We start from the raw sequence: 18971 nt of genomic DNA, 5'->3' as shown, positions 1-18971 counted from the left end.
AAGAAAACCCTCAAATCTGAACACAACATTTAAGCAAGTAATAAAATACAATGATTTAGATACCGAGTAAGAGAGGAAGATGTACAATGGGGTGATAAAGTCTTGTGAACAGTGTACTGATTCAGCAACTTGCATGAAGAGTGTTCTTTCATAGCCATCTTCTGCTTTGATGGCTTCATAGAAGGGGCAATCTAGAGGCAAAAGCAAGAATGTTGGTATCTGATATCACAATGGTAAACCAGCATTCTTGGTTTAATTAAAAGATAATTTTACCTAGGGCCCTCACTTAACTATACTTCTGACATAAAATTGCTTTTTGTAATTAAATTTCAAGTAATTTATACTAAAATTTTAAATAAATATACAGTATTCTTTTGTAAAACCACACTTTTCTTAAGTATGTAACTAATCATTTCCTAATTAAATGGGGTCAATTTAAAGTAATGGATTTTATAAACCAGAGCAAATCTATGATAGAGTGAACACAAGACCACCAGATTAGAGGTTACATATAGAAGCTCTGATTGTGTGAGCAAAATATCATTGAGAACCAACACAGTTATTGAAATAATGTAGATAATTTTGCTTTTATGACTGGAAAAAATATCCACTTAACATTTCACGTGATCCAAAACATGACCCAAAAAAGGTAAGCAGCTAGGCAGAATTTTTTCAAATCCCACCTTAGGTAATAAATATTAAAATTATAGGTATCTTCAATTTTACATAGAACCTAGGGCCTCGACTTTTAAAAACCATGCAAGGTATAGACAGAAGACTCTCAAGCTATACAAGCTTGACAGGAATTGGTACTGAGATCATAGAGGCAATGTCTTCAAAAGGCAATGTTCTCAGCAAGAATGGGCCAGAAAAAAAAAAAATGTATCCTCTCATAGAAGGAGTATGCAGAGTAAAATATGTCTTTCTCTCAACTCCAGTTTGGGAGGGGTAGAGAGAGAACTCCTCTTGATTAGTTACAGCCATAGTTTTGCCCAAACTTCAGTTTAGAATTCAAATCTACACTAAATATATGAACAAGGAAAGTAGAAAAAAAACACTCAGTTAACATAGTCCCAAATTTGTAACACCTCTGGAGTGCATGGCAGAAGTGAACTTGACTGGAGGAGGACACTCTAAACCCAGTGGGGCAGGAGGAAGAGGAGTAAGGGAAAGTGTAGAATGAAAAAAAAAAACATTTAATATTAGCACGTTAGCAATCCAGCTGCCCCACCTCCAGGGAAGTCTGTGGGACTTCAAGATGCACATTTGTAACTAAACACAGAAGGAGGAGAGATTCTGTGACAGTGACCATTAACATACTCAAAGTACCATTGCCTCACTAGACTTCTGGCATAACAGTTTTTTTTTAATTTATTTTTAATTTAAATTTTATTTTTATATTCCCCATACAATCACAACCCCCTTATTTTGACCCCAAGCTCTCCTCTCCCCACCCCCCACTCCCCATAGAGAGTCTCTTGTTCATAGTTATTTGTTGATTTTGATATTTTCTTTCTTATAGTTATTCTTTTTCCTGGTCCCTTATTTAAGTTTTCTAGATTCCTGCTATGAGTGAGACCATCCGGTATTTTTAACAGTTTTTGACTCATTTGGATTGCCAGTTTCTGAAACTCCTGAAAGAACACACCAAAAAGATGCCAGCCAGTACCAGTGGCACAGTGTCCCAACGCATAAGGCAAATTAGAAGACAGGCAGCAGGGAAAAGAAAAACTACAAGCAAAGTAGCCAGCCAGTACCAGTGGCACAGTGTCCCAACACATAAGGCAAATTAGAAGACAGGCAGCAGGGAAAAGAAAAACTAAAAGCAAAGTAGCAACGCCTCAGAAAAAAGACACACCACACAAAAAAAACCCACCCACCAGCTTGCAACTACGGTGACTTGGAAGAACTTCTGGCCTTCCAGAAAAAGATTTTAAAATTGCCGTGATGAAAAAACTGATGGAAGTCATTAAAGAAAACAATGCTCAGAGAAGAATGAAATTGAGTCCTTAAAGAGGGAAGTAAAAGAAATGCGGGAGATCAAAGAATTAATGGAGGTGCTAAAGAACTCTGGGAAAAGCAATGAAAGCAGAATAGATGAAATGGAAGAACGAATAAGTACTCTTGAAGACACAGAAATAAAAAGAACCAAAACAGAAAAGGAAAGAGAAGTACGAAGGAAAAAGACCGAAGAAAGACTTCGGGAACTATCTGACTCCATGAGGAAAGGAAATATAAGAGTTATAGGAATCCCATAAGGAGAAGAGAGAGATGTAGGAACAGAGAAAATATTCAAGGAAATAATTGAAGAGAACTTCCCAAATGTGAAGAAGGAGCTGAAAATTGATATATAAGAAGCAAGAAGAACACCAAACTTCCATGACGAAAGGAAAAATACAGCAAGACACATAATAGTAAAGCTCCCAAGAATCCAAGACAAGGAAAAAATAATGAAGCTGGCAAGAGGGAAGAAACAGATAACATTCAAAGGAAAACCAATCAGACTGACATCAGACTTCTCTGAAGAAACACTATGGGCAAGGAGAGGGTGGAGGGATATAGTCAACAGACTTCAAGACAACAGATGCCAACCAAGAATACTCTATCCTGCAAAGCTTTCCTTTCTTTGTGAAGAAAGAATAAGGAGCTTCCCAGACAAACAGAAACTCTGGAATTTTATTACGACTAAACCCCCACTCCAAAAAATACTACAAGGAGTCCTAAAGCCAGAACCTCAGAGGGACGAATAACAATGAAAGAAGGCCAAAAAAAAAAAAAGTTATTAAAAGAATAAATAAATAAAATCAAAAGAAAGACAAACACAATGGCAAATACAGATGCTAACATATCAATATTAATTCTAAATGTAAATGGACTAAATAAACTCTTCAATAAAAAGACAGAGTCAGTCACAGGCTGGATTAAGAAACAAAACCCAACCTTTTGCTGTCTCCAGGAAACACATTTAGCTACAAAAGATAAAAACAGACTCAAAGTTAAAGGATGGAAAACAATCCTACAAGCAAAAGGACCAAAAAAGAAAGCAGGAACAGCTCTACTTATATCAGATAAAACAGATTTCAAATTCAAAAATGTAAAAAGAGACCCCAATGGTCACTACATTATGATCAAGGGGACAATACTTCAAGAAGAAATAACACTCATTAATATATATTCACCAAATGAAGGAGCACCAAAAAATATCAGACAACTATTATCATCTTTGAAAACAGACATCAGAGAAAACACATACGTAGTGGGAGACTTCAACACACCACTATCCACAATGGATAGATCAACAAGACAAAAAATAAGTAAAGACACTAAAGCTCTAAATAAGGATCTAGAGCGCTTGGGCTTAACAGACATCTATAGAACACTAAACCCAAAAAAATCTGAGTACACATTTTTCTCAAGCGCACATGGATCATTCTCCAGGATAGATCACATACTGGGACCCAAGACAAACATCAACAGATACACCAAGATTGAAATCATACCAACCATCTTTTCTGACCATGAAGGCATCAAACTAGAAATAAACCATAAAAAGAAGGCAAGGAAATCTCCTACCTCATGGAGATTGAAAACCACACTACTGGAAGACCACTGGACTAATGAGGAGATCAAAGAAGAAATTTAAAAGTTCTATGAATTGAGCCTCCCCGGTGGCGCAGCGGTTGAGCGCTGGGTTGTGAAGCTGCCCGCAGCCTCTGCAGCGCCGGTTCGATGCCCGGCTGCTCCCTGGCTGCTCCCCGGCCACCGGAGGAGGGTCCCACATGGCATGCAGACCTCATCTGCCGCCCGCTGCTCCCCTCAGCAGTGTACTTCGGTCCTTCTGCCTGCTCTGCTCCCCGCTCTGGCTCTGGTGAATTCTTTCACCCTCCCGTGCTCCTGACTGTACCCAGTGCTTGTATAAATAAATAAATCTTTTTTAAAAAAAATAAATAAATAAAAATTCTTTGAATTGAATGACAGGGAGGACACCAATTTCCTAAATGTATGGGATGCAACAAAAGCAGTAATAAGAGGAAAATATATAGCAATAGAGGCTCACATCAAGAAACAAGAAAGAACTCAAAAAAACAACCTAATCTCTAAGCTCAAAGATCTAGAAAAAGAACAACAAAAAAACCCCAAAACCAGTAGAAGAAAAGAAATAATAAAAACCAAAGCAGAAATAAATGTAATCGAAACTAAAAAAACAATCCAAAAGATCAATGAAACCAAGAGCTGGTTCTTCGAAAAAATAAATAAAATAGACAAACCCCTAACCAGGCTCACAAAGGAAAAAAGGGAAAAAGCACAAATAAACAGGATCATAAATGAAAGAGGAGAAATCACAACGGACACAGCAGAAATCAAAAGAATAATCAGAAACTACTATGAACAGTTATATGGAAACAAGTTCAACAATCTAGAGGAGATGGACAAATTCCTACAACTCTACAATCACCCAAAGCTAGATAAAGAAGAAATAGAACACCTAAACAGACCAATTACAGGCAGCGAAATTGAAATGGTAATCAAAAACCTCCCCAAAACCAAAAGCCCAGGACCTGATGGATTTACAAATTAATTCTACCAAACGTTCAGAAACAAATTAGTGCCTATCCTTCACAAACTCTTCCAAAAAATTGAGAAGGAAGGGATAATACCTAACACATTCTATGAAGCCAACATTACACTAATACCAAAACCGAACAAGGACAACACAAAAAAAGAAAACTACAGGCCAATCCCCCTAATGAACACTGATGCAAAAATCCTCAATGAAATTTTACCTATCAGAATCCAACAATGTATCCATAAGATAATTCACCACGACCAAGTAGGATTCATGCCAGGAACACAAGGATGGTTCAACATCCGAAAATCAATCAACGTTATCCAACACATCAACAAAAAGAAATATAAAAATCATATGATAATATCAATAGATGCCGAGAAAGCTTTCAACAAAGTGCAACACCCATTCATGATAAAAGCCCTTGAAATTCTTGGGATACAAGGAACATACCTCAACATCATAAAGGCCATATATGACAAGCCAACAGCCAGTATCATTCTCAATGGTGAAAAGCTGAAAGCAATTCCATTAAGATCTGGAACAAGACAAGGATGTCCACTCTCACCACTGCTTTTCAATATAATACTGGAAGTCCTAGCCAGAGCAATAAGACAAGAGAAAGACATACAAGGAATCCAAATAGGAAAAGAAGAAGTCAAACTATCACTATTTGCAGATGATATGATAATATCCATAGAGAACCCCAAAAACTCCACAGAAAAACTAATTCAACTCATCAATCAGTTCAGTAATGTGGCAGGATACAAAATCAACACGCAAAAGTCAGTAGCCTTCCTATACACAAACAATAAATCTGAAGAAGAAGAAATAAAAAAAAAAAAAAACCCATCCCTTTTATTATCAAAACAAAAAAAAATCAAATACTTGGGAATAAATCTAACAAAAGAGGTAAAGGACCTATACAAAGAAAACTATAAAACACTGTTAAAAGAAATAGAAGAAGACACAAAGAAATGGAAAGACAGCCCCTGCTCTTGGATTGGAAGAATAAACATTATTAAAATGGCCATCCTACCAAAAGCAATATACAGATTCAATGCTATTCCAATCAAAATTTCAATGTCATTCTTCAAAGAAATAGAACAATTATTGATGAAATTCATATGAATCACCAAAAACCCCGAATAGCCAAAGCTCTCCTGAAAAAAAAAGAAGGGAATGGAGGCATCACACTCCCAGACTTCAAACTATACTACAAAGCCATAATCATCAAAACTGCATGGTATTGGAACAAGAACAGACACACAGACCAATGGAATTGAATAGAAAATCCAGAAATAAACCCACAGATTTATGGTCAACTAATCTTTGACAAAGGAGCAAAGAATATGCAATGGAGCAAAGAAAGTTGGTTCAACAAATGGTGCTGGGAAAACTGGGTCGCTACATGCAAAAAAATGAAGCTTGACTACTACCTAACACCATGCACAAAAACCAACTCAAAATGGATTAAAGAACTAGACATAAGACCTGAAACCATAAAATACATAGAAAGAAATATAGGCAAAACACTACATGATATGCACATCAAAGACATCTTTACAGACACATCACCCAAAGCAGTGATAGTGAAGGCAAAGATCAACAGCTGGGACTACATCAAATTAAAGAGCTTCTGCACAGCAAAAGAGACAATAACAAAAACAAAGAGAAACCCCACCGACTGGGAGAACATTTTTGCACACAACACTAATGATAAAGGACGGATCACAAAAATCTACAAAGAGCTGATGAGACTCAACAAAAACAAAGAAAATAATCCAGTCAAAAAATGGGTAGAAGAGCTAAAAAGAAACTTCTCTGAAGAGGAAATGCAAATGGCCAACAGGCATATGAAAAAATGTTCAACATCACTTGTAATCAGGGAAATGCAAATCAAAACTACAATGAGATACCATCTTATGCCAGTGAGAATGGCACATATTAAAAAAAACTAGCAACAACAAATGTTGGCGAGGTTGTGGAGAAAAAGGAACTCTCCTGCACTGCTGGTGGGAGTGCAAACTGATCCAACCACTATGGAGAGCTGTGTGGAGATTTCTTGACCTACTAAACATAGAGCTTCCATATGATCCAGCAATTCCACTCCTAGGTATTTACCCAAAAGACACAGAAACATCAATTCCAAAGAGCACCTGTACCCCTATGTTCATCGCAGCACTATTTACAATAGCTAAGCTTTGGAAACAACCCAAATGCCCAAAAATAGATGACTGGATCAAGAAGATGTGGTCCATATACACCATGGAATATTACTCAGCATTCAAAAAAGATAAACACATGCAATTTGCAGCAACATGGATGGAGCTGGAAGGGCTCATGCTCAGCGAAATAAGCCAGAAAGAAAAAGAAACTACCGGATGGTCTCACTCATAGCAGGAATCTAGAAAACTTAAATAAGGAACCAGGAAAAAGAGTAACTATAAGAAAGAAAATATCAAAATCAACAAACAACTATGAACCAGAGACACTCTATGGGGGGTGGGGGGCGGAGAAAGGAGAGCTTGGGGTCAAAATAAGGGGATTGTAATTGTATGGGGAATATAAAAATAAAATTTAACTTAAAAAATAATAAATAAATAAGGAAATAGAAATGATTCAAACATGAAAAAAAAAAGATTAGCACTTTAACACTTGGACTAAATCATAATGAATGTTTGATGGCTAAGGAAAACACTTGAAAGCAAAAGAAATATTTCCATATCTTTATTTACCTCGGGTCTTTTAGTATGTAGTTGCACTTGTAAATTTTTCCTTCTCCTGACTATTTTCCCTCCTGAAATAGCAGAGGATTTTTCATCTTCACATAGGAGTATTGATGTTTCATACCTAAATTGCATAGAAAATTGGAATAATTCCTGAATTGTTTTCTTCCTTTTTCTTTTCATATTTTATTTATGGAAATTTACAAACATATATAAAGGTATACAGAATAATGTGCTGATATCGCTCATGTATCCATCACCCACCTTTAAAATGTACAATCCTATTTCATCCTTAACTCGACTGCCACTCCCATTCCTTATTATTTTGAAGCAAATTCCAGTATCAATTATTTCATGCGTAGATATTCTAATATGTGTTTCCACAAGGTGTTTTTCAATAATTATCCTATTTTCTTATTGATTTTTAAAATTTCTGCTTCTCTATAGAATTGAGGCTACCAGAGGGGGAAGAGATGGGGAGAAAAAATTGGGGAAGGTACACAATGGACCATGGTAGACAAAAGGTGCTTTGGTGAGGAGTGTGATGTGTAACATACACTGTTCACAATAGCCACAGTATGGAAACAATGCCCAACAAATGATGAATGGATTAAGAAGATGTGGAGGGAATTCCACACAGATTCAATGTAATCCCTATCCCTTCAGCTTTGTTAAAAAAAAAAAAAAGAGAGCTGTAAAAAACAAATCAATGTAATCTTTCCATTTGCAACAACATGAAGGGATTTGAGGGAATTATGCTAGGTGAAATAAATCACAATGAGAAAGACAAATACTGCATGATTTCCTTCACTTGTGGAATATAAGGGGAAAAATTGAACAAATGAAACAAAAACAAATACTTAAGACTCTGACAACAAAGCAGTGGGTACTAGAAGGTAAAAGGGGAAGATGGAATAGCTTGGTAGTGGATGGTGGCTAGATATTTGGTGGTGGGTGTAATATAGAATATACAATTGCTGAAATGAGAAACTATACACCTGAAATCTATGCAGTGTTGTAAACTGTTACTCAATAAAAAAACAAAAACAATGCAAAAAAAAAAAGACTCAAGTATAAGCTGCCTCCAAGAGACACTCTTAAGTTTTAAGGAAACACACAGACTGAAAGTTGAAGGAATGGAAAAGGTTCCTCCATGCAAATGAAAGCCAAAGAGGTCACAAGTAGCTATAATTATAGCTGACAAAATAAATTTTAATGCATGTTTTTATGCCAAAGACTGTGATAAGAGATAGACAATCATCATATAATGATACAGGACTGAAATAATCAAAAGAATTTAGCAATTATAATTATTTATACACTCATAATACAGGAGCAGCACAAAGATATATAAAGAAAATATTAATGGTACTGAAGGTAAAGACAACAATATAATAATAGCAGGGGAAACTTCAACATCCACTATTAATAATGGATATATAATCCAGCTAGAAAATCAAATGGAAACATTAGAATTAAATAAGACATTAGACCAGATGAACTGAATAGATATATACAGAACTTTCTATACAACAACAGAAGAATACACATTCTTCTCAAGCGTACAAGAATTCTCCAGGATAGATCATTTGTTAGGCACAAAACAAGTCTTTAAAAACTTAAGTAGATTACAATCATATGAAGCATCTTTCCAGACCACATAGTATGAAACTGGAAATCAATTACAAGGACAAAACCAGGAAAATCACAAATATGTGGAGATTAAATGACATTCTTCTGAACCACCAATGGGGCAAAGGAAAAATCAAAAGGGAATTTAAAAGTATCTTGAGACAAATTAAAATGAAAATACAATATATGAAAGCTAATTGGATGCAACAAAAGCAATTCTAAGAGTGAAGTTTAGTGATAAATGACTACGGAAAGAAAAAAGAAAGCTCTCAAGCAAACAATCTAACTTTATACATCAAAGAGCTAGGGGGGAATAAACTAAGCTCAGAGTTAGCAGAAGGAAGGAAAAAAGATCAGAGCAGAAATAAATTAAACACTAAAAAAAAAGACAATAGAAAAGATTGATGAAACTAAGAACTGGTGTTTTCAAAAGGTAAACAAAGGTAACAAAGATTAGCTGGACTAAGAAAAAAGAGGACTCATGAATAAAATGGAAATGGAAGAGGAAACATTACAAGTGATAACACAGAAATACTAAAAACCCAGTTCTCCCCCTGTATTTCTCCTTTACTCTCAACTACTGCCACACTCGCAATGCTTCTGACACCAAATTGGAAGGGAAGGGGATTCCCTACCAAACAATTCTTTGCAACACCAGCCAGATGCCCCTCCATTAAACTCAGTTCTCACATCATCTACTCGGAGATAGCGTTAGATCCCACAGGTTAAGGACTTTATCTCATGAGACTGCGCCAAAACTCACTTCAGATGCCTTTTGCAAGTCCAGGCTGTCACCTATGCTTCTGGCAATCAGAAATTTCTACAACCCCTTCCTTGGGTTTGCTAAATTTGCTAAAGGGGCTCACAGAATTTGGAAAAACAGTTACATGTTTACCAGTTTATTAAAGGATATGATAAAGGATACAAATGAACAGCTAGATGAAGGGTGAAGTCTGGGAGGGTCCTGAGTACAGAACTCCTATCCTCACAGACTTGGGGTGTATCACCTTCCTGTTACATGGATGTGCTCACCAACCTGGATTATGTCTGAACTCCCCACTACTAGGATTTTTACAGAACTTCATATAGGTATAACCAATTATTAACTCCATTTCCATTCTCTTTTCCCTGTGAAGGGCTTCATTTTGGGTTCTCTTAAGCTTGCAAAAGTATATCCCATTAAGTACAATCAGAGTTTAACTTGCATTTTTTTGTGTTCTGGCTTCCAACACCTAAATTGAGGTGAAAATCTCTTTTCTATCATTTTAGAAAAGGTGATGTATTTTTTGCTGTCAATATTCTTTGATGGTAAGTTGGTTGCAGAAGAACTAGAACCATCACAGGATAACTCAATATTTTCTTCTCCCTAGGGAGCAATCAAGAGCCACGGTCAGTCATATTCTCTTTGCATATAAATTAAATAAGACATCTGAGTCAAATCTTTCACTAAAATGCTATTTTACTAAACTGGTTTATTGTTTTAATTAGTTTTCCATGGATTTTTTTAGGGTTCTCTTTATATGTTATCATATCATCTGCAAATAATGATAGTTTTACTTCTTTCCCTATTTGGACTGCTTGTATGTCTTTCTCTTGCCTAACTGCTCTAGCTAGGATTTCCAGTATTGTATTGAAAAGCTGTAGTGAGTGTGGATATCCTTGTATTGTTCTAGAAGTTGAAAGAAAGGCTTTGTTTTTCATCACTAAGAATGATGTTAGCTGTAGGTTTGTTGTATATGGCTTTTGTTATGTTCAGGTACACACCTTTTATCCTGAGTATTTCAAGGGCCTTCATCATAAATGGATATTGGACTTCATCAAATGCTTTCTCAGTATCTATTGATAAGATCATATGGTTTTTATTTTTCTTTTTGTTGATATGCTGAATTATAGTAATTGATTTTCAGATGTTGAGCCATCTTGTATCCCTAGAATAAATCCCACTTGGTCATGGTGTATAATACTTCTGATGCATTGTTGGATTCAGTTTGCTAAGATTTTATTGAGGATTTTTGCATCTGTGTTTATTAGGGAGTTGGCCTGTGGTGGGTTTTTTTTTTTGTTTTTTTTTTTTTTTTTGTTGTTGTTTTTTGTCTTTGGTTTCAGTATTAGTATAATAATGGCTTTGTAAAATGTATTTGGTAGTATTACTTTCTCAATTTTTTGAAAGAGTTTTTGTAGGACAGGCACTAGTTTATCTTTGAACCATCTGGTCCTGGGCTTTTGTTTGGGAGAGGGTTTTAATTACTGTTTTGATTTCACTGCCTGTAATTGGTTTGTTTAAGTTTTCTATTTCTTCTCTATTCAGCTTTGGATGATTGTATAGTTCTAAGAATTTGTCCATCTCCTCTAGATTTTTCAACTTGTTTGCATATAAATGTTCATAGTAATCTCTAATTATCCTCTGGATTTCTGCTGTGTCTGTTGCAATTTCTCCTCTTTCATTTATGATCCTATTTATTTGAGTTTTGCCCCTTTTTTTTCTTTGTGAGCCTTGCTAGAGGGAAAACAGTGAAAATTAAGGGAATCTCCTCACTCTTTTGCTTCTGGAAAATGGATTAACGCAAAGAATCCTGGTTCCCATATGATTTAGTTAAGACTTAAAATGGATGACACCTCTTTGTTTGCCTATGACAAAGTCAAACATACAAACACCCTCAAAATTGCTTTTCTTTGCCTCATAAATGATTAGCTGAACAGTGTCATCCTGCTGATTAATCAGACAAAAATGCTTTTTAACCAAACTTTGGTAAAGATTCTCTCCTTCCTCCAGGCATTTGAACTTTGGCTCACCCTCAGCCTGAGCCAGCACACAGCCTCTCCAGAGAATACTGTGACCTCAGAGTGAAACATAAAGTATTTAATTAGTAAAGGAAAACCTGAATTTTTTCAGAGAAAATGGCTTATTTAAGTATCTTGGGGTAGGTAGAACTTGATAGAAAGTCCACATGGCTAAGGTATAAAGAATGAAGAAGTGAACCTGTTATGACTGGAGAGGGAGATTGTGACAGAATATAAAGAGCTTTGCAAACCTAAGTAATGGATTTTGATCTAAATACTAAATACTAAATACCACATGGCTAAGGTATAAAGAATGAAGAAGTGAACCTGTTATGACTGGAGAGGGAAATTGTGACAGAATATAAAGAGCTTTGCAAACCTAAGTAATGGATTTTGATCTAAATACTAAAAGTAAAATTATTGAAACAAAAAAACAAAAAAAACATTCTCCAGTACACTTACCCAATCACACCACTCTTTCATCCCACTTTCCCATATCCAGTTCATCTATCCTTCTTTACTCCTCTCTATGAAATAAAATCCCTTTTTTGCCTAGTTATTGAGATGTCTGCAGATCTTTTGATCACAGGTTTTGCTATTGAAACAGTGCCCCCTCCTCTTATTTCATTAAATCCTTTTCCTCCCTTATGACAATCCTTTAGAAAAAAGTGCCTTCTTATCAAGTTCAGATTTTTTTTTTATTCAATACAGATCTGACCAATGGATAGCAGCATCCCCTGAATCAGATAAGAAGACTAAAAAAACTTGCTATCTTTTACATTACCTTTATACTAGACTCCTATATCATTGATTACATTACCTACAGCCTCTCCTGTAAATTAAATCTGGTCTCCTGAAAAATTATCCTGGTCTTTATCCCCAAAAAGACTTATAATACACCACAAAAATATCTCTTGATACTGCATGGATTACTGGGATAAGATTTTAATATATGACCACTAGAAGAACTCAAAAGTCACTTCGGTTATTAGACAAGATCCTATGACCTTATCACTCTAGGAATTTGCTTACTGATTATGGATGTGAGGTAATATAAACTAATAAAGGAAAGGAATAAATCTTTAGAAAGTTTTGAAAAAATACCTGGCAGAGTAAATGTATTTTAGTTTCCATCTTTCTGTTTAGAGATAAATTCTTCCCTTGAAACCTCTAAGGTCTTCAACAAGTGTAAATGAGAAATAGCACAAAAGGATTTCCTGCAGAGAGAGAGAGAGAGAGAGAGAGAGAGAGAGAGAGAATGAAAAAAATCATGAATCATATACCTGTTTAGGAAATTTAAGCAACTATATTTACCTACCTAACTGAAGTCTTACCTTCAATGTAACACTTATGGCATATCTAATAGACATTTCCCCTACCCAGATCTGTGTACAAAAGTTAGAAAAAGCAATTAATAGATCATAAATAACAAAGGACCATTCAATCATTCAATCCCTTAATTTTACCTTTTGTGGTATTAGGAGAAGTAGATAAATCCAAATTCAAATGGCATGAAATGTAGAGGATTTCTGTAATATTTATTCAATGAAGCCCAGGGAACAGAAGTGATAACAGCAGTAATCACTAATGTTGGCAGCTAACTATGTAAGACATTACAATTAACACTTTGACAAGAATTATTTCTTCTCTTCTTCACAACTCTTCTTTAAGAAATTATTGTTTTCCTTACTTTAAAGATGAGAAGAATAAAGACTTAGATCAAGTTGCCCAAAATTACAGTCAACAAAGAGTGGAGTCAGGATTTGAATTCAGGCAGCTTGATTCAAGAGCCCACAGTCTTCAAGACCACACATTGCCTCTTAAAACAATACCATTGCAAACAAAAGATATCTTAGCCTGTTTCAACCAAAGATTTCCACCTTGTGTAAATGTGATAACCAATACTTAGAAATTGCCAAAATTTTCATATTTTTTTCACTCATATCTGAGTCACATTTGACAAACTATTACATTAGTTAAATTTTCATATTATAAAGTATTAACTGTAAGTGTTAATATTCCTATATGATAGAGATAATACTTAAATTTCCTATTTATTTCTGAAGGATACTATTTTCTGTTTATTACTGTTGAATGTGGTATATCCAGGATCCCTGAAATTCAAAATACATTAAAAAATAAAATGAAAAAAATGAAATCAGATTAAAAATACCCATATCAGCAGATATTAGGAAGCTATACAGGTTTCTCAAGCAATTCACTCCAGGTAATCTCTTCTAGATCTTCTCTAAACAGTTCAATCTTCACTTCTAAACTTCCTGGGCATAGCACTTACCACCTTTGCTATTCTTCTTGTCTTCATTGTTCAACTGGCACTAGTCATTTGTCTTATATTTTTATTTAAATATATACCACATAGATAGCTGTTATATCAATTATAGTCTAAATTTCTAAAGAAAGGACAAGATATAATTCTTTGAAATATTACTCAAAGTACCAAGCACTAGGCCATATATATATGTGTGTGTGTGAGTGTGTGTGTGTATATATATATAAAAAATACTACATTATGTTATATGTATAATGAATAAAGGGAGAAAAAGAAGAAAGGAATTCATCCCCCCACTGAACTAACCAAGAGTTCTTAAGTCACCAACTACTTAATTAAGCAGAGTAAACATGATTTAAGTAATTTTTGAAAGGAAGAATTGTTTGATAACTTATTAATCTGCTTATCAAGTTGGCAGGTCTTAGCTAGATGAATCAAGCACCACATAACCCTCTCCAAGCTAAGAGGAAAAAAAAAAAGAGCACAGAAAGTTTCTTCCCCTGACAACAGGCTTTTCAACTCTTTTATTACTGGAACATATATATACACCCTCTTCTCCATCTATTCATTGATCCCTCTTCCCATGAATTAAATGCAAATATATTTCATTATTGTTATGTGCTAGGTAGGCTCTCTTCCAGGCTCCCAGGAAAACAGTGAGCAAAACAGAAAAATAAACATTCTTGCCCTAATGAAGTTTACATTTTAGTCAGGAGGAGAGACAATAAAATAAGGAAAACATGTTATCTATAATAAGCACTAAGGGGGAAGAACAAAGAAGGGAAGGATAATATGAATTATTATGGGGGGGTGTTAGAGATGCAGGAAACAGATAAAGGTTCCCTACTGAATGGGAGTCTTTTGAGTACAGACCTGAAAGAATTAAAGCAGAGAATCAATGAATATAGGGAAGGGTATTTCAGTTAGTGAGAAAAGCAAGCATAAAAGCTCTGAAGCAAGGAGCCTGAATAGTCAAGGAACGGTGGGAAGGCCCAAGAGGCTGAAGCAGAGAAAGCAAATGGGGAAAGAAGAGGAGATGCGAGATTTCAAGGGAGGGAGGCAGATCATGGAGAGTCTCTTGATGAAGATAAGCACTTTAGTTTGTACTCTGAGAAGATGGAAGCCATGCAGTTTCCATCAGAGAGATGACATGATCTAAAGTCCTTTCTGAAAGAATCACTGTAGTTTCTATGGAGAAAAATCAGGTAGGTCTGATTTCCTAAAAACCAAGGGGAAAAAAACATGCTTCAAAAGAATGAGTAATAATTAGTGACAAATCTACTGTTAAGTAAAATGAGTACTGAATGACTCATTAGGTTTTGCAATGTGGAGAAGACCAACAACCTTAAGGCAGCCATTTGGATGGTACACCATGAAGATAAGGTCCTAAGAGTAAATTCAAGAGAGAATAAGGGAGAAAAGCTGGAGACAGTAGAGAGGGCTCTTTGAAGGAATTGTTCTCTAAAGGGAAAGCGAAATAGGGTAGTAGCTAAAGCATGTTCATATACTGATAGGAATGATCTGGTAGGGGAGCAAAAAAGTGATCATACAGGAGGGTAAAATGATTCTCACGCGGGAGACAATATTCTCAAGTAGGAGAAAACAGATGGGGTTTAGGGAACAAGAAGAGGGTTTAGCCTCAGCGAAGAACGTACATGTTAATAGGAGATATGACAGAGTAACTGGGCATAATTACACCTAAAGTATGTGAGATGTGTTTATGGGACGCTGTGGAAACCATCTCTAATTGTTCTAGTTTTCTTACTGAACCAAGAAGAAAGAATAAGGGTGTGGAAAGGAGTTGCGAGACTGTTGAGATGAGAGGCATTATAATAAAATAATGATCAAGGAGAGTGGAAGAACTAATAATCCAGGGGAATCTCGGGGCCTCCTGAGCTTACCAATCATGAACTTAGAGTGAAACCAATAAGCATGGTTGTTTTTCTCCAGCACCTTCAAAACAGAAATGCTGGCACTCAGAACGCAGAGATCTAGATTTAATCTATGATTTAGCCAAGAAAGTAAAAGGAACTGAAAAAGTGACTAGGAAACGGGGTGAGGGGTGGGGGAGGCTGTAAGGGAATGGTTTTAATTATTGACCAGGAAACTAAAATTGAGTAGGCAGGTGAGAAGTAAGAACAACAGCAGGTGACTTTTTTTTTTTTTTAAATATCCTCAAATGGGAGGATTCCTTGTTTATTGTTCAATTGCAGATTGACCTGAAAAATCTAGTCTAATTCTTTAATTAGATTGAGGGAACTGATACACAGAGGCTGTTATTTGCTCACACATTCTGCACAAAAAATGGTATCAAACCCAGGCCTCTGACTCCCGAACCCAAACCCCCAAATCCACTGCTTCTTAGTAAACCAGCAGGGAGAGCCGAGGCAGAAAAAGGAAGAATCCAAAAAAACTCCCAAAGTATAATATTTGTTTTGATTTCATTTAGTGCTTTAAATTTCATTTAAAGCACATTGTGCTTTCACAGTCACACTTATGTGGCGACCTGCCTGTCCCCACCTTCACAGACCAACTGGCTGCTGCTTTCTAATCACTATAGGGTGACACCCCATAAAGAACAGCCCGGCTTTATTATAATTAGTCTTTTTCCTGGTCCCTTATTTAGGTTTTCTAAATTCCTGCTATGAATGAGAACACCTGGTATTTTTCTTTTTCTTTCTGACTTATTTCTCTGAGCATGATCCCTTCCAGCCCCATCCATGTTGCTACAAATTGCATGAGTTTATCTTTTTTGATTGCTGAGTAATATTCCATTGTGTATATGTACCACATCTTCTTGATCGAGTCATAAAGTAAAATTCAAAATCAACAAGCAACTATAAACCAGCGACACACTGGGGGGCGGGGAGGAGGGATTAGGGTCAAAATAAGGGGGGTGGGAATTGTATGGGGACTATAAACAAGATGAAAATGCATACATTGTGCAAAAATGAAAAATGATGTAAAAAATATATAAAATAAAATAAAAATAAATACACAACAACAACAAAAGAACGGCCGGGCTTTCCTCTCACACCACCTCCCTCACAGCCACCCTCCCTCGCGCTTCCAGCACCGTGGCCCGCATGTCCACAACCAGGAACTGCACCCACAACTTCACTCCATCTCCTGCCATTAACGCTCCACCATCACATGGGTCACCCCCATTATCGTCCATGCATAAGGAATGTGGGTGAGCATCCTCCTCATACAGGCCCCTACGCCCCGGGGGACTCCACGGGCTGTGCCCTGAGGCAGCGTGTGACTTCTTTGGAGAGAGGAGACTTGGAGCCAATAACTAGAGAATGAAGCGTCCCAGGAGGGACCTCAGTGTCTGCGCAGCGCTCAGGGTCGTTCCCGACCACATGACCTCCAGACCTTCTAGAATGATCGACACTTCTGAGGGACCTCAGGAACAGGCCTGTGATCCCGCAGGCTGCCCCTGGTCTGTCACCTGACTGCCCTTTCTGGAACCTGGGCCCCAGTCCGTTACTGCTCTACTCCGTCCCTCGCACGCTGTCGCCCTCTCGCCCTCCGCCTGGAGGCTCTTCCCTTCTCCTCAGTCAGTCTCGCCTCCCTACTCGGTGGCCTGACGGGGACTCCCCGCCCCCCGCCCCCCCTCACCGCCGGCAGTCGGCTCCTCGGCCGCGGGCAGGTGCCACCTGCGGGCCTCAGCCGCTCCCGCGCCCGGCGCTCTCGGGCTCCGCCTTCCAGACTCCCGCGCCGCGAGGCCCCGCCCCGGGCCTGCTCGGGCTCGACGCTCCGCCCACCGAGCCGCCCCGGGGAGCGCGGGGCCAGCGCACGGCCGCCCCTCCGCACCCGCCGCTCGCGGGCTCCCGCGCGGCCGGCCTCCCGCCGCCTGCCGCCTGCCGCGCCGCGGCCCGGCCGCCCCACCTCACAAGGGCCTGTGACCTCACCCGGCGCCTGGGCCCGCGCGCGCTGCCCGCCTCCCGGCGCCGCGTCTCGTCCCGCGCGCCCGCACCTGCTCTCCCGGGCGCTGCCCGCCCCCGGCGCCCGGGCCCGGGAACCTGAGCCCCCTGCAGTGTTCGCCTCTGGCCAGGCTTTGCCTCCCTCCCGCCCTCCCTGGTGAAGAGGCCCGTCCTTCTCGCTTGGTCAACGGCTCGAAGCCGTTTGTCCCACCGCTTTACGTTTTCTGAAAGTTGTTCCCGCTGCCTTCCAGGGGCCGAAGGATGGCTTTTGAGAGTAAGAAAGCCATGCGCCCTCCCAGAAATGGCATTTGCTGGGCATCGCCTGCTCCTCTCGTTCACCTCTCGCTGTCGGTGAGGGGCCGCGGCGCGCTCACCTGCAAGGGAGGCCCGCAGATCGTGTTTATTCTGAGTCGCGTGCGCCCAACTAAAAATCAAGAGTCTGATACTATGTGAAAAGGGGAAAAGATTCTGGAGCACAATTCATAATCTGTCACAAAGTGGTTATCAGAATCAGGAACAGCAAATCAATATTGTTCTTTTTCTTAAAATATTTCCATTGGCTGCTAAAGGACCTTTCTGCAACCATCACTGACCTCTCCAAAGAATCGTGCCAAATTGTGTATGAATCATGGGGAAACCCAACTAATAGATCAGAGGGGGAAAATATGAAACTTTTCTCTTACAAAGTCCTTTTCAGGGACACTGCTAAAGAATAATTTATAATGGAGGTTTTGCCTAAAAACTCTTAAATTTCCTAAATGTTCCTCTCTATATACCACGTGTGTACGTTAGTGTACTGTCAGAAAATACACATCTGATTAAAAATGTTTCTTTTATGCAGGAGATTGGAGAGACATCACTAGGACATTAGCAGCTGCAAAGAGTGCAATCATATTCCTGACCAATGTTTTCCTTTCACATACAAACATTCCTGAGAACCACGTGAAGTGGATTTTTAAATTTTCTTTAACAATGTGGTTAACCCCAATCACATACATTTAAGACTGCCTCCATATGTGGTCGTCAAACTAAAATTAGGGATA

The 18971-nt window shown here is 38.0% G+C and overlaps 2 protein-coding genes across 4 annotated transcripts in view; both read right to left on the bottom strand.

Annotated features, from left to right (window-relative positions):
* EFCAB13 (EF-hand calcium binding domain 13) overlaps positions 1 to 12855 on the bottom strand; it is a 55008-nt gene extending 42153 nt beyond the window's left edge. For all 3 annotated transcript variants that reach the window (XR_008549424.1, XM_054688649.1, XM_037493949.2), the window contains exons 1-4: positions 12814 to 12855; positions 10134 to 10294; positions 7306 to 7420; positions 64 to 191 (exon numbers count right to left, since the gene is read on the bottom strand). Coding sequence is in view for 2 of the 3 variants with exons in the window: in XM_054688649.1 (XP_054544624.1) it covers positions 64 to 191; positions 7306 to 7420; positions 10134 to 10294; positions 12814 to 12843 (434 nt within the window). In the remaining variant the exon portion in view is untranslated. The remainder of the gene's footprint in view (positions 1 to 63; positions 192 to 7305; positions 7421 to 10133; positions 10295 to 12813) is intronic.
* Positions 12856 to 12889: 34 nt separating this feature from the next.
* The window catches only part of ITGB3 (integrin subunit beta 3), a 54222-nt gene continuing 48140 nt past the window's right edge, over positions 12890 to 18971 (bottom strand). The window contains exon 16 of the mRNA XM_037491897.2: positions 12890 to 12926. The gene's annotated coding sequence lies outside the window, so the exon portion shown is untranslated. The remainder of the gene's footprint in view (positions 12927 to 18971) is intronic.

This window comes from Talpa occidentalis, unplaced genomic scaffold, assembly GCF_014898055.3.
Source record: "Talpa occidentalis isolate TD23 unplaced genomic scaffold, MPIMG_talOcc4v2.1 talOcc4.7, whole genome shotgun sequence".
Taxonomy (NCBI): domain Eukaryota; kingdom Metazoa; phylum Chordata; class Mammalia; order Eulipotyphla; family Talpidae; genus Talpa; species Talpa occidentalis.
This window is presented reverse-complemented; position numbering and strand designations above follow the sequence as displayed.